This window comes from Schistocerca nitens, unplaced genomic scaffold (assembly GCF_023898315.1).
Source record: "Schistocerca nitens isolate TAMUIC-IGC-003100 unplaced genomic scaffold, iqSchNite1.1 HiC_scaffold_376, whole genome shotgun sequence".
Lineage (NCBI taxonomy): Eukaryota > Metazoa > Arthropoda > Insecta > Orthoptera > Acrididae > Schistocerca > Schistocerca nitens.
In genome coordinates, this window is record NW_026045910.1 from 1,282,739 (window position 1) to 1,306,965 (window position 24,227).

The 24,227-nt window shown below is 40.2% G+C and overlaps 1 protein-coding gene across 1 annotated transcript in view; it reads left to right on the forward strand.

Moving 5' to 3' along the window:
* Positions 1 to 24,227, forward strand: part of LOC126229606 (huntingtin-like) — a 549,560-nt gene that overhangs the window by 381,532 nt on the left and 143,801 nt on the right. Inside the window, exons 36-38 of the mRNA XM_049942347.1 lie at positions 5,599 to 5,823; positions 12,847 to 13,075; positions 13,155 to 13,296. Coding sequence (XP_049798304.1) covers positions 5,599 to 5,823; positions 12,847 to 13,075; positions 13,155 to 13,296 — 596 coding nt within the window. The remainder of the gene's footprint in view (positions 1 to 5,598; positions 5,824 to 12,846; positions 13,076 to 13,154; positions 13,297 to 24,227) is intronic.

The following is a 24,227-nucleotide window of genomic DNA, read 5'->3' on the forward strand; positions in this document are numbered from 1 at the left end:
AAATCGAACAACAAAGTGAAAGTGATGTGGAATATTATAAAAAGAGAAAGAGGGGAAAAAAAGTCATACACAGAAATGAAGAAATTAAATGCAACAAGGAACTGATATCTAATCCAGAAGCTGTGGTGAACACATTCAATAAATTCTTTATGAGCATAGTCAAAAAATTGGTCAGAAATAATCCAAACACAAAATTTCAACCAGCAAACCATAAAAATCACACATGCACGGAGTCAGTATTCATTACAACAGTCACTGACGTGTATATAGCAGAAGCTCTCAGAGAGTTAAAAAATTCATGTTCAGTTGGCACTGATGGTACTTTCGCAACTATCACCAAAAATTGTGCACATGCTATTTGCAGAATCACTAACTCGCCTCTGGGACTGGTCTTTCCTGGCAGGTACTGTCCCAGAAGCACAGAAACTGCCTAAAGTAATACCTGTTATCAAAAAAGGTGATTTTTTTGACATGGACTAGTATAGGCCTATCACAGTTTAATCCTGTTTCTCTAAAATATTTGAAAAAATTATGCACAAATGACTGACAGGCTTCACAGTTAAAAAAGGTTTACTGAACTTATCCCAACATGTTTTTAGAAACAATAAATTCACAGAAACAGCAGTATATGACTGAATTAACACAATACAAGGACTGTCAAAATATAAAACAACTCACTACAGGAATATTACTAAATCTGTCAAAGGCTTGTGATGCAGTGGATGACAAAATATTGCTGTAAAAGATTGAGCAGTATGGAATCAGAGAACTTGCAAATGAATGGGTTGCATTGTTTCTAAGGAGTCACATACAGAAAGTCAGCATGTAGTACATGAAAAAACAACTAAATTCAATAACCAAAGTAGTAAAACTGTTAAACAAGGTGTGGACCAGGACTGACTTTTGAGACCTCTACTTGTATATTAATGACTAGAGCCTGAATGTAGATGCACACAGTACCATAATATGCACACAAAATCATATTGTTTTCAGGTGCCACCCCTGTACTCATCAAAGGGGATAACACATAGGCTGTTCAGAAAGCTTTAAACTTGACTACTGAACATCTCAGAAACTGGGCTACAATCAATCAGAATCCAGAAGAACACCATGAGGATTGTTAATGGAAACAGACCTACAGACTTCTGCAAACCAATCTTCAGGGAGCTGGACATTCTAACCCTGCTTTGTTTATATATTCTCAAGACTGTAAAATTTGTAAAAAACTGCAACTCAAGAAAAATAGTGAAATACACAAACACAACGCTAGAATAAACTCAAATCTACAAGAGACTAAAAAGTTTCACTCTGCCAGAACACCTTGCAAAACAAGAATTAATCTTTGCCAAACAAGAAACACTTCTGCAGTAGAAGTATTTAGTGACGAGATATGAAAAGAGGTGGATCCCTGGGACCCAGCCGCTCCTATTTCTGAAGACTGGCAGAAGGTTGCTTCTTACCGTTATGGCTGGAAATGTGTTTGGTAATCTGGAAGCAAAATCCCAGGATTGGTTCATTGAGAACCTCTCCATGAGGCTAAGCGTCAGGCTACTGTCATCTGGCATAAAAACCCACGCATTCTACAAGCAGGGAGCTAAGCAAAGCAAAGGCCGCTGTTCAATGCAGTGTCTGCAACTTTGCACTGTCATACAGGAGTGTTTCAATTCTGGCGACATTGGTGCTGTGTACTCAGCCATCAAATGGGCCATTGGACCCATTCCAAAGAAGAGCGTACCACTCAAGGAAATAGATGGAAAAGTCATCACAGATAAAAATTGTCAATTGCACTGTTGGGTAGAACATTACTCCAGCCTGTACTCACATCTCATGAATATTAGTTCAAACGCAATGGATGAAATTCCTCAGATGACACCCTACCATGACTTGGATGTCACGCCTACTATGGGGGAGCTTCAGAGAGCAATTGCACAGCTTAAATGTGGGAAGGGCCCTGGCAAAGTCAACATCTTCACAGAAATTGTAAAACTTAAGCCAGTTTTTCCACTGATTTTCAACCTCTTACTGAAATGTTGGGCTGAGGGTACTGTGTCGCAATACATGCGCGATTCCAATATTGTTACTTTATACAAAGGTAAAGGTGATCACGGTGATTGCAACTGCTGCTATGAAATCTCATTTCTGAGTACACCTGGAAAAACATTTGCCCATGTGGTGCTGGGAAGACTTCAGAAGCTTGCCGAGTGCATATACCCTGAGGAACAATGTGGGTTTCAGCCCCAACAATCTACAGTTGATATGGTCATCACACTCCGGCAAATTCAGGAAAAGTGCCACGAGCAGAAAACCCCTCTGTTCATTGGCTTTATCGACCTAAACAAGGCTTTCAACACAGCAGAAAAGGACTGTATGGAGTACTTTTGAAGGTAGGGCATGCTCCAAAGCTCTTAAAGATGATCATGGCTTTTCACGAAGATATGGAAGGTGCTATGGTGTTCAACGGAATAACATCTGACCCATTTGCTGTTAAAAGAGGGCTTTCTCAAGGCTGCAAATTGGCTCCCACTCTATTCGATATTTTTTTCTCAGCACCCCTCAAAGTCGCTTTTGGTGTAACTAACCTGGGCATTCATCTGCATACCAGAGCTGATGGGAACCTCTGCAACATTTCTCTACTCAGATCCAAGTGCGTCCGAAAAGACCTGCTTGTAAATAGCCTTTTATTTGCTGGTGATGCTGCATTTGTAACGCATACTCAAGACTATCTGCAAAAGAAAATTCTCTACTGCATGCAAGCTCTTCTCCATGTCTATAAACGTAAAGAAGACGGGTGTCATGGCACAAGGATACACAGATCCGCCTGACATCAAACTGGACGGCTTCTTGTTGAAGGTGGTCGATAAATTCTGCTACCTTGGTTCAATAATGACAGAAGATCTCTCACTGGATGACATGATAAATGCACAAATTGTAAAGGCTGCCATCTCTTTCGGGAAGTTCCGCACATAAGCATGAGATAACAAACATCTTATATTGTCAACAAAAATATTTGTGCATAGATCAAGTGTGCTGAGCACTCTCCTGTATGGAGCTGAGACTTGGACGTCGTATGCCAAACAGAAACAAAAGCTCAATGTCTTTCACCTGCAGTGCTTATGGAGCATCTTGGGAATATCATGGAAGGATCATGTGACAAATAATATGGTTCTGAAAACTGCAAAACAACAGAGTTTTGCTGCCACGCTCAAGCAATGTCACGTGCGGTGGTTAGGACATCTGCATTGTCTGCCCTGGCGCACATTACTCAGTGAAATGGCAGGAGCAAAGAGACCTCATGGAAGACCTTCACTACACTTTAGAGATTGCATCAATCGTGATACGTGAACATTTAATATTGACAGTGACTAGTGGGAGCAACTCGCTGACTGTTGCAGCAAAAGGAGGCAACCAACTGCAGATGGAAGTAAGATGCATGGCCAAGTATGGCTTAACAGCTTAGCTGCAAAATGATTGCGCAGACATGAGCTAACCCTCCTGCTGGAGTGACTCATATTTGCCTCGTTTGTGGGCCCCAAGTCAGCTCTCGCATCGGACTTATGAGCCACCAGCGAAAATGTCTCTAGGATGCCACTTGAATCTTTCGACAGGAAGCACCAGCCCATTATATACATGTATTATGTGCAAACACTCAACATTGTCAAAAGGGAGCATTTCACATTGGCCTCTTAACTGTTCAACAAGCTACCCATATGTATAAAATCTATTGAAAACAACATCCAGTTTATTAAAGCAGCGAAGTCCTATTTGCTGTGCCACTATTTTTGCTTTATAAAACAATACCTAGAAAATTAATCTTGCTGGCTTTGTTGAAGTGCAAAACAAGAACTATTCAGTGAAGCTAACTTAGCCAATCTGTTGCATTGTATTATAATACCATAATCTGCCCATAATATATATTAACAATGTTAACAAATTTTGTCCAACATCTGTAACATACTTCATCTACATCTACATAGATACTCCGCAATCTACCATATGGCACTTGGTGCAGAGTAACCTGTACCACTATTAGTGATTTCCTTTCCTGTCCCCCTCACAAATAGAGTGAGGGAAAAATGACTGTCCGTATGCTTCTGTATGAGCCCTAATTTCTCATATCTTATCTTAGTGGTGCTTACACGCAGTGTATTTTGGGGGCAGCAGAATTGTTCTGCAGTCAGCTTCAAATGTCAGTTCTCTAAATCTTGTCACTAGTGTTTGTATCAGACCATGTGGTTAAATAAATAAATGTTCTTCTATAATCATCATGAGTTGACAGGGTTATATTTAAAAGAAATACATTTGATAAGTTTACTTCCCATCTCTACTGTCCATGGTAGCTATCTTTTCATCATTGCAGTCAGCACATGTATTCCATAGGTATGAGATGATCCCCCTGCTGCTGGTTTAGCTTATCCCTCTTATTCCAGGTATCAGTTACGATACACTATTGCATCTCTCTCTTCTCTTTCTCTCCATGACACACACACACACACACACACACACACACACACACATACATATCATGGATTCCTATAGTTGTGTTTTCCCATGTTTGCAGAGTATTACTTTTGAAATTACTAGAAGAGTGACAACACTAGAAGACATTACTGTTCTGCAGATGTCGCCTTGTGTTTTCCAGAGAAATAACACTAAACTACATTAATATAAATGTACGTTCTAAAGTAGGGTTAGATTTTACTGAATAGCATCCAATTTTTTGTCTTTCAAATCAAATGTTGATGGAAGTTTTGTTCTTAAGTCAAAGGAAGAACCGTTCTCTCCATCATTTCGTGGGTTGTGTCAGCACTCATTGTCCTGTCGATGTCATCAGAATCTTGTACTGGCAGTCTCTCAGTGAGAAAGCTCAGTATGTTCCTCTGAAAAGATCACAATCTATTTCCTGTCCCATTCTTGTAATATCAGAATTTGTGCTTCATCTAATGACTTCGTCACTGATGAGACATTAAACCTTAATCTTATTTTTCTTACCTCTTATAAAGTATAAGACTAGTGTTCAGATTAACTGGTTAAAAAGATTTTTTATTCCTTGCTGCATGAACAGTAGAGTTGATTTATGGAAATTATTTACAGAATTGAAAACATTTTAGTAGGCACCTATAATGTGATTCAGTGCCTGTGCTGTAATGTAAGTTGTTTATAAAGTGGCCATTGAGAAACATCAGTGGTTTTCTCATAAAAGGTGAATGATTTGTTTCTAGAATTCTCTTTTCAACTTTTGATAACTTTGAACACATTCAGAAACTGCAGAACTCATGTGTGGAAAGAAACTAATTTTGTATTAGATCATATTACATCAGCAATAACTAATCAGATTACTAAATTAGTAATAACTAAAATTCTAAATTATATTGTTAGACATTTGAATTTAGATGAAAATAGTTTCTTCCAACTTGATGCAGAAAAATATTGATTGTCTTATGTCTGTCTGTATTGCCAGAGAGCCACATGTTATTGTGTCCTGTTCTCTAAATGAATGAGTTGTATTTGTCTGTACAGCTAGTAACTACCAGTTATGACACACAAAAATGTCATTTAATGTTGATAATTCTGGCATAGAGGTGTATTCTTTTATTTCAGGTATTTAACCCTGAAGGCAGAAGTCCTTTGCCCAGGGAAGTGAAGTACACATCTCGTCTTTCAGATCTTCTGTCTGATACTAAATTCTGGGACCTGATATTTGAATTGGCTCCTGGAGTTACCTGCTACCTGCAGTCTCTGCCGAAGCTTGCTCTGGGTTCCTGGCCATCTGTGCCTCAGCAGGACTGTGAGCCACTCGCAAAGTTTGGTGTTATTTGTCTCGAGGTATGTTACTGACATGACATTGTAGATTACGTTGGACATTTTGTTATACAGTTTTAATTTAAATAATTGTTAAAAAGCTAACTGCAAACATTTAAGTGTTTATATACTAAAGTGCATAAAAAAATTTCTAGGTTATTGTAACCAAACGTCTGCAGCTCGTGGTCGTGCGGTAGCATTCTCGCTTCCCACGCCCGGGTTCCCGGGTTCGATTCCCGGCGGGGTCAGGGATTTTCTCTGCCTCGTGATGACTGGGTGTTGTGTGCTGTCCTTAGGTTAGTTAGGTTTAAGTAGTTCTAAGTTCTAGGGGACTGATGACCATAGATGTTAAGTCCCATAGTGCTCAGAGCCATTTTTGTAACCAAACATCTTGCAGACAATCTAGTCCTATAAATAATTTGAATTGCTTAAAAAAAAAAAAAACTGATATACTGAGGAGACACTCACGTAACAATAATCTGAGAAAAACTACAATTCATTGTGTATTGTGTGACACATATAATATGTGAAAAACTCTCAACCGCTTTGGATTAGGCATTCACTTATTTGCAAAGAAAAAACTGTGCTGGGGCTGTATCTTTAACTCTTAAACAGGAAAACTTACGGAGCTCCAGGGAAAGAGAGAGAGGGATGGAGCATGTGGTGGGAGGAGACAGATCATCCAGTTTAAGGAGACCCCATAAAGTCCCCCAGAGACATGGCCCCCATTGATGAGAGTTTTAAAATGCTAGTGATCAGCTGCTGAAAGATTTACAGCACTATGTCAGGGTTTGAAACAGTCCTAAAAACCAAAGGAACTCACATTATAATGGGTACAAAAACATGGCTTAAACCTAAAGTAGATAGTAGTTATATTTTTTTGGTAAATCTACTAAACCTAAGAGTATACCAAAAGGAGTGGGTAATGGGAAATGGCAGTGGTGTATTCATTGCAGTGGTCAAGAAAAACAGAGTGACAATCAGATATCAATTGTGACAAATAAACAAACACAAATGTCAGAAGCACCAACAAACACTACAACAGCAACTATTCAGAAACACATTCATTAAGCAGCCAAAACATTGAATAACTACTGAGAGAGTAGGGCAGAAATACAATCTGGCATGTTAACGCGCAGGCACGCGCGCGCGCACACACACATAAAGCAGCAACTGTGCAATTCTGTACTACTCACAAAATAAAAAAAAGGTAGAATGAGTAAATAAACCTTTAGCAGGTGAGGAAATGCAGGCCAGTGTTCTTAGACACCTCCATAGCAGCTAAGGAAAGGTGCAGTGCTGCATCTTAACACATCTTGCCCACAAAAGCTTAAGCAAAAGTCACAGAACCAGACATTTTGTAGATACTGGACAAGTTAGGATAAAGAAAAAACTATCTACCAAGGGGGGCCATCAATGGTAAAAGAGAAAGTAATGAATAAAACTATCAGGATGGGGTTGGAAAGGAGGAGCAACCACTTATTGCTAATCTACATTTACACATATATTTCACAAGCCATTCTACAGTTGAGGGAGGGGAGAGATAATACCAATATTATTCACTCTCACCTGTTTCCAAGGGCTTCATTACAACAATATCATCTTTCATCTAAAGATTTCTATTAAAGGCCTCTGAACATTACTGTTATGCTTTCATGCAGGCTGTATTGGCCTGGTATCTGCCTTGTGCACCTAAATGCTTTTATGTCTTTTTTTGTGTGCCTTATAAGGAGTCTCAAATGCCTGAGCGGTACTCCAGAATTGGATGCACTAGCTCAAGTTTGACCCATTCCATATTGCTTCTTTGTGTCATTCTTTAATTATGAAACAAAGTAAAAGAATAAAAGGTGATACCTTTTAAGCTCTAAAACATTTCTATTTTGTCTTTCACCATTTTATTGATTTTGCACACATCTGTGCTTTTTTATTTCATGTTGTGTTGTCTGAAATGAATGTTTTGGAGTGTTATTTGCCTCTAGTAAATTACCAACTGCTGTAAAATTTGAATATTGGCTGTTAGTTCTATTGCTTCAGTTAATTCTAACACTGAATCAACAATGAACTCATCTATTTATTTTTGCATGTTTATTTCTTTCATTTTAATTGCCTCCATTTGTCAAAGAAGAACCCAGATACCAACATTTTAGATACGACATGTTCTGATGATACACAAGAGGTGTTTTTTTTTTTACAGATGGTACATGAAGCTTTTTGAAAATTATTTACTCAAAAATAATAAAAAATTTGAATTAAAAGATGTGTTTACAGAATACTCCATCAGTCTGGAATCCTCTGAATGTTCATACAGACTTTTGAAACTGCCAGAATGGTCCTTCTTTGGGATGTTGTTTGACCCACACATCATACTGGATTGAATGTCAGTTATGTCATCAAAGTGTTAGATTCTTCATGTGAATTTCTGCAGTTTATCATTTTGGTAGGCCCATATTGATGACGTTAAGTCTTCTGTGATGATTTTTTCTACAAAATAATTGTCTATATTTTTCATGTCGATCAACTCATGGCGGACGTTTACATGTTGTTGCTTTTGCTCAGAGCTCGAGATATATGGGACAAACTTCGGACACGTTTTTCTTTTCTTCAGAATGCTGTGCAGCATGTCTCAAACACATTATTTATAGATGCTGCTCGATCCCAATTTGTGACACAACATTAATACATTATGGCTGCACATCCACTACTTAACACTGCCTGCTTACAGCTCACACCTGACCGGTTGAATTCATATCTGTTATTTTCAGTTGTCAGTTCAAGCTACCAGTGCAGCTACTATGCTGGCGTTGTTTGTATGTCTGGAATGAAATCGGTTACAGAACTTTCTGGACAGACTGTGTAAGATGTTATATGAGACGTAAATATGACTTTTTTATTATGCAATAGGGAAAGTAAAACATTAGGGGAGTAAAAAGAAAAAAAGGATATTAAATTAAATAAATTTAGTTTATATGTGATAACACTATTTCACTTGATATGTTATGAAATTTGCTTTAGAGAATGTGCCAACTGAAAAAACAGTATAATAAGAAATATGATTCTTTAAAAACGAGCGAATACTAGTGACGACCTGGTTTCTGTCAAAATAGAAAATTCATGATTGAAACTAACAAATAAAATATAGAGGGCTTCTTGCAGGTTAAAAACTTAAAAAAAAAAGAAGAAGAATGAAGCATGAGACACGTGAAATGCACTAAAAATTTGAAATAATACTTTCTTCAGAAGAAAATATTTACAGTTGTCAACCATTCAGTTGTGCTTAAGAGAGTATTTGTTCTCAGAATTGAAGTTAGAGAAGCAGTATATCGAGGATAAATATTTTGGTTGATAAGGAGAAGGAGAATACTGAGTAAAACATTCTCACCAAGCAGTGGCAGGAGAACACACGTACATAAATGCATGCATACAGGTTTAACTTATGCAAGCTTTTGGAGCCAGTGGCTCCTTCTTTTGGCAGAAGAGTTGAAGGGAAAGGGAGAGATGTGAAGGGAAAGAACTGCAGATGTTTAAGAAAATGGGTACAGTTCAGAAAAGTCACCCAGAACCCCAGGCGAGGGGAGACTTACTGGATGGGTTCTGGGTGACTTTTCTGAACTGTAGCCATTTTTTTAAACCTCTCCAGTCCTTGTCCTTCACCCCTCTTCCTTCCCCTTCAACTCTTCTGCCAGAAGAAGGAGCCACTGGCTCCAAAAGCTTACGTAAGTTAAACCTTTGTGTGTGTGTGTGTGTGTGTGTGTGTGTGTGTGTTGTCCTGCCGCTGCTTGCTAAGTAGATATTTTTTATCTATCCAGTTACATTATATTGTCAAAAATTCATTATTTTTGTTGTTATAGAATTTATTCTGAAATATAAGTTTGTCAGTAATTTTAAATCACTGTATTTACATAAGGAATAGTGTGTGTAAAGAGCTTTCTAGAGGGATCAATATGTAGTACTCCATTTGTTAATCCCAGAATCAGTCTTTCACTCTGCAGCAGGAAGTGCACTGTCCTGAAATTTTCTGACATTTTGAAACTGTTTGGTGGGCCCGGACTTTAACTTGGAGCACTGCCTTTCGCAGGAAGTGCTGTTACCAGCTGAGCAATCCAAGCATGATTCACGATCTGTCCTCACAGCTTTGCTTCCAGCAGTACCCCACCTCCCAAATGTCCCAACGTTGATCCCTGACCCACTACCTGGTTTTAATCTACCAGAGACTTTAAATGGATTTGATAACTGCATAAATTGTAGATGTCATAACTGCACCAGATCGCAGTGTGTGCACTGTTAGACTCAGATTATTTAGTGTATTCAGTGTAATGAGTAGGAAATGGAGAAGAAATTGATACTGTGGAAGTAGTTCATATTGATAAGAAAACTGATGAGCTTTCTTAGGCCAGCCAAAAGTAAAATGGGATAATTTAGTAGATGAGAGAGGTAGGAAAAATTGGCAAAAAGAATTGACTCTTGAATCTTTAAGTTTCCTAATTTGTCACATATTTATGTTGCTATTTTTGCATCTTTTTGATAGTGAATAAATACCATATTTACCCTCATACGAAGAGCTTTTTTTGTGAAATTCACCATTTGAGGGGGAGGGGGCAGGGTCTTCTTACATTCAAAGATTAATTTATTGCTGCTGAGGTCAACATTTTTATTTTGCGTAATAGATTAACATAGGGGTCGAAGAGTTCAGAAGGGTTTGAGGGAGAACAGTTATGCCAGCTTGGCAGGGAACTAGGATGAGTGTAGATAGGGGAATGATGATAGGGCAGCAAATTTCACTGTGGTGTGGGCCTTGGAATGTATACAGTGTACCTTGACTTTTTGTGAATGTCTGCCGGGTTCAAACTGCAGTTTGCCTGAATCCACTTGTAGTCAGAACTGAACTGACTACAAAATTGGAGAAATATTCAACAATAATATACATTTCTGCTGGAGATGATAAAAATTTAGGTATGGACCAGTGGCATACCTGTGTGTTCAATGCAGCAGTGTTCTCAATGGTCATGTGAAATAGGATGGGAACAGAAGAGGGTTTGTCAGCTGCTGGTTCCATGCATCCATTGAGAAAGTTGCTGGCACGCATGTTTGAAAGAAAGAGGTGAAGCAATATTATCACATTCTCATGTCAATAGAGACGTGAAATCCACTATTTATTTGGGAAAAACAACTGTGTTAGCATGTCCTGTTCACAGGTCCCACTGTAACCACAACTTTGGAAATTGCAACATATCCAGAAAAAAACAGTACAGTACAGTGTGTTTGAAAAAGAACTCCCTAGTTTTAATGTCCTAGAATCTGTACAAAGTGACATACACTATTCTAGTTTGTGGTGTTTGACTATCTACTCTCCAGGTTTGGCTCCCCTGCAGTCCAGGCCTGCGTGCAGTGCAGTGCAACTCGGCTACAATGTGTACTCCGCAACAGAAAGCACAGTGTGTTATTTGGCTTGTGAAAACTGAGTCAGTTATAACTGTGCAATGTAATTTTAGGTGTCAGTATGGTGGTGAATCACCTACAGCAAAAACTATCCATCATGGGCTAAAGTCTTTCAAGGAAACTGATAGTGTTTTAAAAGCAAAATCACCAGGTGGACTGAGAACTTTTGATGATGTTGTTGAACAGATCCGTGATTTGTGTGGTCGGAGCCTGAAAAAGTCATTCGCCAGATGTAGTCTACAATTAGGCATGCCTAAACGTACTGTGTATGATGATGTGTGTAAAAGACAAGTTGTGCGCCTACAAATTGCAACTGTTACATGAAATAAAACCTACTGATAAAACAAAAGATATGAGTTTGCTGTTGACTTTCTACACTGAATTGATGATGATGATGTTAATTTTTTAAAAACAATTCTCTTTTCTGATGAGGCTACATTTCATGTCAGTGGAACAGTTAATCGTCATAACTGCAAAATTTGGGGGGCAAAGCATCCACATGAAGTTATTCAGAATCAACATAATCTCTGAAAGTTAATGTCTGGTGTGGTTTGATGGAAGATTGTGCGATTAATCCTTTCATTTTTGTAGAAAAAACAATAAGCGGGGACGTTAACAGTGACATGTTGACAGAGTATGTCTTTCCCCAAATGGACGATATTGAGGTGGAAAAGGGGCTTGTGTTTTTCCAACAAGATGGCACCCCATCTCATTACAGTAACCATGTGCATGCAGCTCTTGTCACTTGCTTTCCAGGAAGGTGGATAGGCAGGGCTGGCCCAATACCTTGGCCACCACAAAGCCAACACTTAACCTCACTGGACTTTTTCTTTTGGAGCCACATAAAAAATGCTGTGTGGAGTGAAATGATCAGACACATCAATCATTTACAGGAAAGAATCATCACAGCGGTTGGGACAGTTACACCTGAAGGTGAATACATGGCGAGAAGAGGAATACCATCTTGACGAGTGCAGGACAACAAATGGATTCCACGTTGACATCTACTAACATTAAATAAAACTTGAAGGAATTCTCTTTCATGATATGTACTCATTGATGTAATTATTAATTAATTTCCCCATTAAATTTATACTTAAAACTAGGGAGCTCTTTTTCAAACACCCTGTATTTGTGACAGTAGAGATTATAACTTTTATTGTGGCTCAAACATGTAAATTCACTGCCTCTTTTCTCGCCTCACATTTGATTAGGTAAAACTGTCATCTCAGGTAATCATGACAATGACTAAAAATGGTGATACCACAGGCAGAGATACTAAGCAAAAAAGGAAGTAAAGATATAAATTAATGCAAACCATTTCTTTTTATTTATTTTATATCTCATTGTATTGTCAAAATGCAAGCAATTCACAAATGCCATAAGCCTAGAACAACTGTAATGTTAACTTCTTTAGTCGTATAAGTCATATCAGTAAAACAGTTTGTAATTTTCATTATTCAAAACATGTTAAGAATAATTTTTTCCCTAGGAGCCCCTTAAAAAATTAAAAAATAAATAAATAAATAAATAAAAAATGTGTGTGTGGGGGTGGGGATCTCGTTCTCAGGTAAATATGGTATACTATGTGTCAGTGTAATTGTTTTACAGGCTATTAATTGGCTGATTACTACAAAGGCTGGAAGAAGTTTCATCTTGCCCCAACACCTGGAGGCCTCTTTAAAATGTGCTGCTTCTGTGATACAAGATACCAACCTTTCAGCAGTGTTGGGCCAGACTCAACATGGCAGTTGGGTTGCCTCTGCTGTCAGTGCTTTGGTCCATTGCACTTTACATGTGCTTGAAGGATGTCAGTTACCTCAGCTCCCTAGAAGCCAAGGTAAGTGAAAAGCAATAAATTTATGTGAGGGTAATTGTCAAAAGAATGAAGCAGTTTTACGTGTGTTCTTCTGTTTCAGCTCTTGGTCCTGCTCTGGAGGATCCAGACATGCTTAGTATTGGCCATGCTTGTTGTCAGATGGCTACAATGGTATTCTGGCTTGAGCACTGCCATCTTGATGCCATTAAAATTGTCCCTGAATTTCTTCTCAAACCTATAATGTAAGAACATTATAAACACTGTAATTACATAATCAAAACAAGCAGGTTTCATCAAATGTTGTCAAACTATAATTAATTTGTCACAGTTGTTCCTTTTGCTTTATACCTCTTTGATAGATTTCATTAGGCATCTTTACTGCCAACACAGTTTGTAAATTAAGAAAGTGATTGACCTGTTTAAAACTGAATTCATTCTTTCTTCTCCTGTCTGTCTGATACGTCCTTTGGTTTGGAGGTGTGCAGAGTAGTACATTAGAATACATACTTTCTTACTGTTACGTTTATTTTTACACAAAAAGTTATGGTTTTGAACATATGGTTTATACAATGTAAAGTACTTCATAAAGTAACAATATCGCTTACAAACTTTTGTTAAAACTCAGTTCCTTTCTTATATTTGCAGACAGGGAAGTTTCATTGTTCTAGGGGTAGGATATGGCACACAATCTTATGAAAAACTCTTCAGTTTTTCTGATATTAATAAAATCCACCCCAATTGTTTTTAAGTTGCATGTCAAGAACTAAACCAGGGTTGCCACAGATTCTGGAAATCAGGGAATTTCAAATGACAGGGAAACTTGAAAGGGGGAGGGGGGGGAGGTACCACTGGAAAAATCTTGTTTTTGTCTCAGTAGATGAAATGGTTAGTTTACTGAGGTGTGTAGCTGAGTACATGCGCCATTTCCCTACTCCCTCATTACTACTGCTTCTTCACTTCCTACCGCTCCCCTCAGCTTGCTGTCAGTGCTGCCACCACTTCTTGCCGCTAGCCTAGCAGCTGCCGACGAGAGGCAGGGAGGTGTGAGGGATGGTTGTTTGGATCTGGTTCTCAGAGGCTGTATACACAGTGGCTGACAAAAGCTATGGCTGAAAATGTAGTTGTGAGAGTGTGATTGTCTTTTCTACATGCCTGCCTGTGGCTCAGCAATCATCTTTACAGTGACTTGCTACCTATCCTCATCATTATTGATTCTCAGGGTTCCACGACGGGCCAAAAACGCGGTCTCTTTCTGCGGGTATCTGTAATGGCTTGGGCATGCCGATCTGAAGCCATTCAGTTCCCACTAATGTGCAGGCCCTGCCCGTCAGATCTAGTCTCACCATCTGCCTGCAGGCCGAATCTGTTTGTGTGTGGCGTAATGCAGCGGATTTTCATGGTTTATCCATGGATTCAGGACTGTGGTGCTCCTCAGTAGGCCAGAGGCTGTAGGCAATGGGATTTCAGAAATTGCGACCATCTCGCCACAAGTACATTGTACTGTGTAGTGTTTTACAGACATTTTATTTGTTCTAGTACATTTTGGCACTTAAAAACATTTTAGAAAGTATGGACGATGAGAAGAAGAAAATTGTGTCAGTCGCTGGCGGTTTGTATGCTATGTAGTCATGTATTTCTTGAAAGAAAAATCATAAAATAACAGACATAACACAGTGGGTAATAATAGACAGTAAAAACCAAAGTAGAACCAACATTTTATTGGCGGTCACCTACAGTGTTGGTTTACGTAAATCTTTCCCGCCTTGTACATTTCTTTCTCAACGCATACTTTTTTCTGAGGTTATTTCTGAAATCAGTGAAGGTATTTTAAATCTGTCTGGCAACTTCAAGAAAGTGCATATTTTTGTCACCAGATGTGTTTCATTTTATTGAAACAAAATAACGTCAGTGGTCTTAATGAAACAATCATACCATTTGGCTTGCTTTCTCCATCTAAAAACAGTTCATTACAAAAGATATTGGTGTTAGTACTTCAGATTTTTGCTCACATCAGGAAACACCCTTTGCGTGCAAGTTTTTTTTAGATACTTCCTTGTTTGTAAAAACTGATTGTCAACTTATGCCTTAACTTACCCTTGATATCTGAAAATGTGTCAGGCAAAAATGCTAAAACATGTCTGGAGATCAGGGAATTTCATTTGGGGAAACTTGTGGCAACCTTGTAAACTTTTGGAGGACAAACATCAAAGTGTTATGAAAAAGCAAAATGATAACCACTGCATGTGACCTGTGTTTGAAACAAAAAACCATTTTTCAATGTCTTTCACATTTATGTATTGTGTCAGTATTAGTTTCATCAGATTCATCTATGCACTTCATACATAAAGTTAATCATTCATCTACCATCACTCTCTTCAAACAGTACTATTTTATATCCATCTAATTTTAATTTCAATACCAGAGAAGGAAATTTACTACTCACCGTATAGCGGAGATGCTGAGTCACGATAGGCACAATAAAAAGATTCACACAATCATAGCTTTCGGCCATTACGGCCTTTGTCAGCAGTAGACACACATACACACATACACACACACACACACACACACACACGCGCGCAACTTTCACACACGTCTGCAGTCTCAGAAAGCTGAAACTACACTGCGAGCAGCAGCACCAGTGCATGATGGGAGTGGCGACTGGGTGGGGGTAGGGAGGAGGCTGGGGCAGGGAGGGGGAGGGATAGTATGATGGGAGTGGTGGACAGTGAAGTGTTGCAGTTTAGACGGAGGGTAGGAGAGGAGGGGGTTGTAAGTATCGAAAAGGAGAGAAATATAACAGAATTAAAACACTGGGTGTGGCGGTGAAATGATGACAGTGTAAGTGCTGGAATGGGAACAGGGAGGGGGCTGGAGGGGTGAGGACAGTGACTAATGAAGGTTGAGGGCAGGATGGTTGCGGGAATGTAGGATGTGGAAAGTTTCCACCAGCACAATTCAGAAAATCTGGTGTTGGTGGGAAGGATCCACATGGCACAGGCTGTGAAGCAGTCATGGAGATGAGGGATGTCATGTTTGGCACCATGTTCAGCAACAGGGTGGTTCACTTGTTTCTTGGCCAGAGTTTGTCGGTGGCCATTCATGTGGACAGACAGCTTGTTGGTTGTCATGCCTACATAGAATGCAACACAGTGGTTGCAGCTTAGCTTGTAAATCACATGACTGTTTTCACAGGTAGCCCTGCCTTTGATGGGATAGGTGATGTTAGTGACCGGACTGGAGTAGGTGGTGGTAGGAGGATGTATGGGACAATTCTTGCATCTAGGTCTATTACAGGGATATGAGCCATGAGTTAAGGGAATGATAGCAGGAGTTGTGTAGGGATGGACGAATATATTGTGTAGGTTTGGTGGACAGTGGGATACCACAGTAGGAGGGGTGGGAAGGATAGGGGACGGGGCATTTCTCGTTTCAGGGAACGACCAGAGGTAATCGAAACCCTGGCGGAGAATGTAATTTAATTGCTCCGGTCCCAGATGGTACTGAGTTATGAGGGGAATGCTCGTCTGCGGCCGGACTGTGGGACTTTGGGAGGTGGTGGGAGACTGGAAAGATAAGGCACAAGAGAATTGTTTTTGTACAAGGTTGGGGGGATAATTACAGTCAATGAAGGCTTCAGTGAGACCCTCAGTATATTTAGAGAAGGACTGCTCGTCACTGCAGATGCGACGACAATGGGTGGCTAGGCTCTACGGAAAGGACTTCTTGGTATGGGATGGATGGCAGCTGTCGAAGTGGTGGTATTGCTGGTGGTTAGTAGGTCTGATATGGACGGATGTACTGATGTAGCCATCTCTGAGGTGGAGGTCAACATCTAGGAAGGTGGCTTGTTGGGTTGAGTGGGACCAGGTGAAGCAAATGGGGGAGAAGTTGTTGAGGTTCTGGAGGAATGTGAATAAGGTGTCCTCACTTTCAATCCAGATAGCAAAGATGTCATCAAAGAATCTTAACCAGGTGAGGGATTTAGGATTCTGGGTTTTTAGGAAGGATTCCTCTAGATGGCCCATGAATAGGTTAGCATAGGATGGTGCCATGCGGGTGCCCATGGCCGTACCATGGATTTGTTTGTAGGTAATGTCTTCAAAGGAGAAGTAATTGTGGGTGAGGATGTAGTTGGTCATGGAGACTAGGAAGGAGGTTGTTGGTTTGGAACCCATAGGGCATCTGAAAAGGTAGTGTTCGATAGCAGTAAGGGTATGGGCATCAGGGATGTTAGTGTATAGGGAGGTGGCATCAATAGTGACAAGCAGGGCACCGTGTGGTAAAGGGAAAGAAACTGTGGAGAGTCGGTGGAGGAAATGGTTGGTATCTTTTATATAGGATGATAGGTTCTGGGTAATAGGTTGAAGGTGTTGGTCTACAAGAGCAGCAATTCTCTCAGTGGGGCACAGTAACTGGCCACAATGGGGCATCCTGAGTGGTTGGGTTTATGGACTTTAAGAAGCATGTAGAAGGTGGGAGTGCGGGGAGTGGTAGGGGTAAGTAGAGAGATGGACTCTGGGGAGAGGTTCTGGGATGGGCCTAAGGATTTGAGTAGTGACTGGAGATCCTGCTGGATTGCTGGAATGTAATCACTGTGGCATGGTTTGTAGCTGGAAGTATCTGACAACTGACAGAATCCTTCTGCCACATAATCCTTGCGTTTCAAAACAACATTGGTGGAGCCTTTGTCTGTTGTTAGGATTATAAGATTGGGATCAGTTTTTAGATGGTGGACTGCGGTTTTGTCTGCGGATGTAAGGTTAATATGCATGTTGAGGGATTTGGGGAATGATGGTGAGGCAAGGTTCGAGGATAAGAAAATCTGGAAAGTTAACAGGGGGTGGTTTGGAGGCAGTGGGGGTGGATCACAGTTGGATGGAGGAGTGAACTGAGATAGGCAGGGTTCAATATTGGTCTGTGGTTGAGTCTGATTGGTCGGGTTGGTGGTGAAAAAATGTTTCCAGTGTAGGGACCGGGAGAAGGAGAGAAGGTCTTTAACTAGTCCTGCGTGGTTGAAATTGGGAGTGGGGCAAAAGGTGAGGCCTTTGGAAAGGATTGATATTTCTGTGGGACTAAGGCTTCTGGAGGAGAGGTTCATGACTGTGTTGCAGGTCTGTTTAGGTTTTGGGTTCTGTGTGATGGTGGGAGGGAGTTTAGGAGGGTGGGGTAAGTGTAGTAGGTCTGCGAGACAGGCTTTGTCAGCTATGAGGGGGCTTGGGGGAGGTATGGAGGTTGTTGTAGAAGTGGAGGACAGTGGTACTCCGAGGCGGGAGTAGGAAGTGAGCAGGATGGAGAGCTTTTTGAGGTGGTGTTGTGCATGTTGCTCTAGTTCCTGCAGGGCAAGAGTTTCAATGTGTGTTATAGGTTCCAGGAATTTGGTATTACATAGCAGGAGAATTTTGTAGATGGAGAGAAGGTACTGCAAGGAGGATTGGGCTTGGTTGATATGGTTTTGCAGGACTATGTTGGTGAGGGCTAAGGATTGGCGGAATCTGAACAGGTGGAGGTCATTGTGGAAGGAGGGGTGGCCACCATAGATGGGTAATTTGATGGTATGCCCATTTGGGGGGATTTCATGAGCCAAGCAACAACACAGGAACAGTATGTGGGATGGATCTGGCTAGGGATAAGGGAACTTTTCTGTATTGATGCAGATGGATGGAGCAAGGATCCATGGTGGTGCAAAAATGCGAAAAAATATCTAAGAAAATAGAATTATGTCTGAAAAATTATGCACAAATACACCCAAATACATGTGAAAAGTATGAAAAGGGCGTAATGGATGCACAGGGGGGAAAAAAAGTGATGCAGTCTGAGGAAGACGACAATAGTGGAAGCCGAAAACTCACTAAAATTGGCGAGAAGTCACAAAGGTCAAAGTAGAGAATAACTAATCATTACTAAATATATGTATATTACTGTGGTTAGCAGGTTTGAGGCGGATAAGCGCAAAGAAGGGGGACGGCAGATGTGACTGGATGAGGTGGATTTAGAGGGTGCGAACAGGGTAGAATGGAGAAAGTGTGTGTGTGTGTGGGGGGGGGGGGTTCATACTTAGAGATGTAAGATCATGTGGCACTGGAAAAGTGCGGGAGATAACAAGCAAAAATATGGAAACTAACACATGGAGCATGATCAGTTTGAAGGTATAGGCTTAATTATATCGGCGGCAGTAATGTGGGACATAAGATGCTGCACCAACAATCAGCGTGGTCTTGAGTCCGTCTGTTGCACACGGCCGAGTCAGTTGATACAGTGTAGCTCATAAGTAGAGCGTGCAGAGCGGTTCGTAAGGCAACAAGAGAAAAACAGGAAAGAAAAAAAAGAAGGTTGGACATTGAGTATAGCGATGCAAAAGAAAGTAGTTACAAAGGAAAACAGCACAGGGTTAGCATCAAAGAAAAGCCGTCAGGCAAACATCAAACAATGGAAAATCCAGGATTTAAGTTTTTATTGTGCCTGTCGCGACTCAGCATCTCCGCTATATGGTGAGTAGCAACTTTCCTTCTCTGGTATTTTTACTTTCCCTCCTGGATTTTCCATTGTTTAATTTTAATATCAAGTATTACATATGCATAACGGAGGATAGTGCACAATTACAAAAGTAGTTAATAACACGAGGCAAATTTTCAATCATTCTACACTGCTTGACAAAAAGAGTGAAGCATGTGGAAGACATGGTCAAATGTCAGTGTAATTTCCAACATGTACACACCACCTATGGGTATGTAAATTATTAAAGTTATATTCCTCTGCAGTGTAAAATGACCAACACAGTGCCATAGTGTTGGTTGCGCTTAGTGGTGTTACCAGGACTGGTTGGGTATATAATAGGTTTGATGTTGGGTGATCATTATAAAGGACATGGTGATGATGCCTACTCTTCAAGGGCAGCATTATCATCATCTGGGAGAGACCAGAAGGGGCTTCATTGTGGTTCTCCATTTGGCCATCTGGTTGAATCCTGCAGTATCCAAATATGTGAAGCATTTGAATGTAACTGTTGGCTGATACTGGACTGCACGGGTATGTGAGGGCAGATGTACTATCAGCAAGGTTTCGCTCAACTACATGTGAGAAACACAGGGGAGGATTGCTGTATTTTGCACTAAGCGTATCGTAACCCCTTCGCATCTGCGCCTACCATCTGACTGTTTGAGTACAAGTAATAGACTCCCTGCAACATTCTACTTCACCCTGAGCCATTGTTTGGAGGCTAGCAGCAGGTGGACTAGGGAGTTACTGAACCATACATGGGCCGCCATTAACACACAGAGTGGTTCTACGAGCAGGAAGCATGGACTGCTGATGAATGGCATCATATTGTTTTCATCAGTGGCTCGCGGTTTTGCAGTACTTCGAATGAACATCGCTGGTGAGTGTGGTGGCTACCTGAGGTGGGGTCCCATACAATGATGTTACTCTTGGTGTCATGGTGCAAGGACCCATCGGATTTGAATTCAGGTCACAGCTGTTAGTGATTAAGGGAACTTTGGAGGCACAGTGGTACAGCACAGATGTCCCACATCCTCATATGTTCATGAGCTGTGACAGTATTGTGGTGCCATTTTCCAGTAGGACAGTGTTCGTCCACACAATACACATGTCTCCATGAACTGTCTGTATGGTTTTAAGGTACTCCCATGGCCAGCAAGATTCCCAAATTTGTCTTCAACAGAACATGTGAGGCCACCACAGAAGTCATCTCCACACCAGTGTCTGTATCCAGAATATCAAGGACCAGTCACAACAGTTACGTGTTGGCTCTTGCCACAGAAGAAGATACAATAGCTTTATGACATCCTTCCCAACCAAATAAGGACCATTGTCTGCAGGCCACAGAAGGTGCAATGTCATACTAGCAAGAGGGCTCATACTGACAAGTCCATTGTAAATTTTACTTGATTTTGTAATCACCAAAATAACAATAACAATATTATGAAAAGGATAGTTGCTACTCACCATACAGCGAAGATGCTGAGTCACAGATAGGCACAACAAAAAGACTGACAGAAAGTGAGCTTTCGACCAACAAGTCTTCATCAGGAAAACACACACACACACACACACACACACACACACACACACACACACACACACACACACACACACGCGCGCGCGCGCGATCATGGTCTCCAGTTGTGTGTGTGTCTGTGTGTGTGTGTCTGTGTGTGTGTGTGTGTGTGTGTGTGTGTGTGAGTGTGTGTGTGAGAGAGAGAGAGAGAGAGAGAGAGAGGGGGAGAGAGAGAGGGGGGGGGTTGTGTTGTGTTTGTGTGTGTATTGTCGATTTCCAACAAAGGCCTTGTTGGTTGAATGCTCGCTTTCTGACAGTCTGTTGTGCCTTTCCTTTTCGTAATATTTTTGTAATCCATCCTGGATTTTCCATTGATGCAAATAACAATAACAATATTTTGTTTCATCCTCCCCTTCTGGGTGCTTCATTCTTTTTTTGTCAGGTAGTGTATATTGGCAAGTGCATAGTATTTATTCAAATTCTTTGCAAGCAATTCATGACAGTAAATTCCCCTCCTTGTGTTTAAAAAATTTAACAGCATTCTGTATAATATGTAAACTGTGTAGAGAGTGTTTTAGGACATCAGCATCAAACTTCGAGAAATGATAGGTTACACAAAGAGGATAATTAGTTGTTAACGAACTTATAGTTTTAAATGTGTCCTTAAGGTTATAATAATGATTAACTACAGTTGTACAAAAATTACTGTTTATTGTTATTATTAGGCATGTTCTGGCAATAATTTATATGAATGGTTCAAGCAAGCTATCTTTCACCTCAATACAAACTGCATACCTTTGTATCAGTGCCTGTCCAGCTCTGGAGAGCTTGTCATGGTCCTGTCAGATTTGTTGGAATGCATCAGTGATTTGAACTATCAGCTCAGTTCTAGTGGCTGTTTGAGTAACATAATCTGTACTCTTTACATGCGCTCAAAGAAAATAATCAAGTCAGGTGAATGTTTCAGCCACTCAGCAGCTCTTCCTCGACTTATCAAATGTTTCCCAAAATCAACTGTTAGCTGTGCTCACGCATCAACACTGAAATGTGCTGGGACTCCATTATGCTATTACCAGAAGGCTCTAGGTGCAGCAAGAGGTAGATTGTCCAGCAATACTGGAAGTGTGGTCTGCAGGAACTGTAAGTAAGGGCTCCAGTTAACATAGGTGGCAGTATTACAGGATCTAAAAGATGATTATTCCCAATTCTTACCTTTACGTTTATGGAGAACCTTTATTGGTGTGACCTAACACCAACCACGTTCGAGTTCTCGTCACCCCAGATGTGGCTGTTCTTGCTGTTAAAATAACATAAAGGAGGCGTCATCTGTAAATAAAACATGTGTGGAAGGCAACATCATCTGGTGTACAAACCACTGCACAGACTATGTAGGATGTGGTTAATCAGCTGGTTGTAAAACCTACACAATTTGAAGATGGTACATCTGTAGGTTGTAGTCCCATAGAATGGGCTGTAGCACATATACCACTTGAAGATTGATTGATATATTTATAGTTCGCTTCACCCTCAAGTTCTGGCATTTTCACATCACATCTACCAGCACCAACATGTTTAGAATGTGAATCCCCTTTTTCTCATGTGTGTCCATGAATTTCTGCAAAGGTACTGTGTTGTGGGTGTCTTCTGTTAGGGAACCGATTTTCATAGATACAAAGAACTGGTCTTTCATTTCCCCTCATCTCACTGTAACACACAATCAAGTCAGTGAGCTCATCAAATCCTTACTTGCTGTTACTAACAGCAAGAAAACCTGAATTCAGGACTAGTAAGATGATATACACTGAAGGTAAAGTATTACAAGAATGCAAGCTGGATGCAGCACTGTTAAGATGCAGTCTGGTGAAAGTATTACAACACAAACTGATTGCTGGAACTGGTATGACTTCCCAGAATAACAATCTCACTAGGAGCTGTGCAGCGGGTTGCTAGATGGTGGTGCCCATCATGACCGTGCGCATAACTCGTAAAGAGTGGACAAAATATATGAAATGTGATCAGAAAGTAATGGAAATTTTTGCTTGTCATAAAGAATCTGTATTTATTCATGAACATCAACTTTGTCCCCCTTAAATATAATACATTTGTACCAACACTTTTTCCGGCCTTGGAAGCGGTTGTGGAACTCACTTTTCGTTATGGTTTGAATTCCTTCAGTGATTCTGTTTTTATCTCATCAGTGGTGGCAAAATGATGGCCTTTTGTGGTTCTCTCCAGCCTCAAGAATAGAAAGAAGATACAGAGGCTGAGGCAACATAATGGTTGTTTTTTTTTTTTTTTTTTTTTTTTTTTTTTTTTTTTTTTTTTTTTTTTTTTTTTTTTTTGGCCACAAAAATCATGAACAAGCATTGAAGTGTGAACAGAAGCATTATCATGATGCAATTTCCAAGAGTAGTTTTTCCACAGTTCTTGTCATTTTCTTTGGGCTGCTTCACGGAAATGGTGCCTAACTTCCAGGCAATGTTTGTTATTGACCGTATAATATAAGGCAGGAATACATGATGCACTGTCCCATTGTAATCAAAGAATACAGTGAGAAGGACCATCACATGTGACTGAACTCGTCAAATTTTTTTTCGGTCTTGGACCTTCAGGTAGTTTCCACTGGGATCGTTATACCTTGGTTTATACATCACACCCGTAAACCCATGTTTCATCACCCCTTACAATCTTCTTTAGAAGTTACGGTTTGTTGTCGACTTCATTCAGCAATTCCTGACTGAAGTCACTTTTGGTCGAAATTCAACAATATAGGAAAAAAACTATGCTGCTACGTACTTCATCCCCAAAACATAAAAAAAATAAAAATAAAAAAAAAATTGCTTGGCATGAGCCAAAGAATATGCCGACATCACTACCAACCTCTTTGATTGAGATTCAGGGATTTTCCAGAACCATTTTCTTTACTTCTTCCATCTTGCCATCAGTAATTAAAGTGGTAGGGCACCAGGGCAGTTATCATCTCCAACATCTTCTCAACCCTCTTTGAAACATTTATACCACTCATAAATTCTCGTCTTACTGATAGTAGATTCACCAAAACCCACAGTCAACATTTCAAATGTGGTGCTGCACTTTATTCCATTTTTCAAGCAAAATTTAATGAATATTGTTTGATCCATCTTTTTCTGAAGTAAA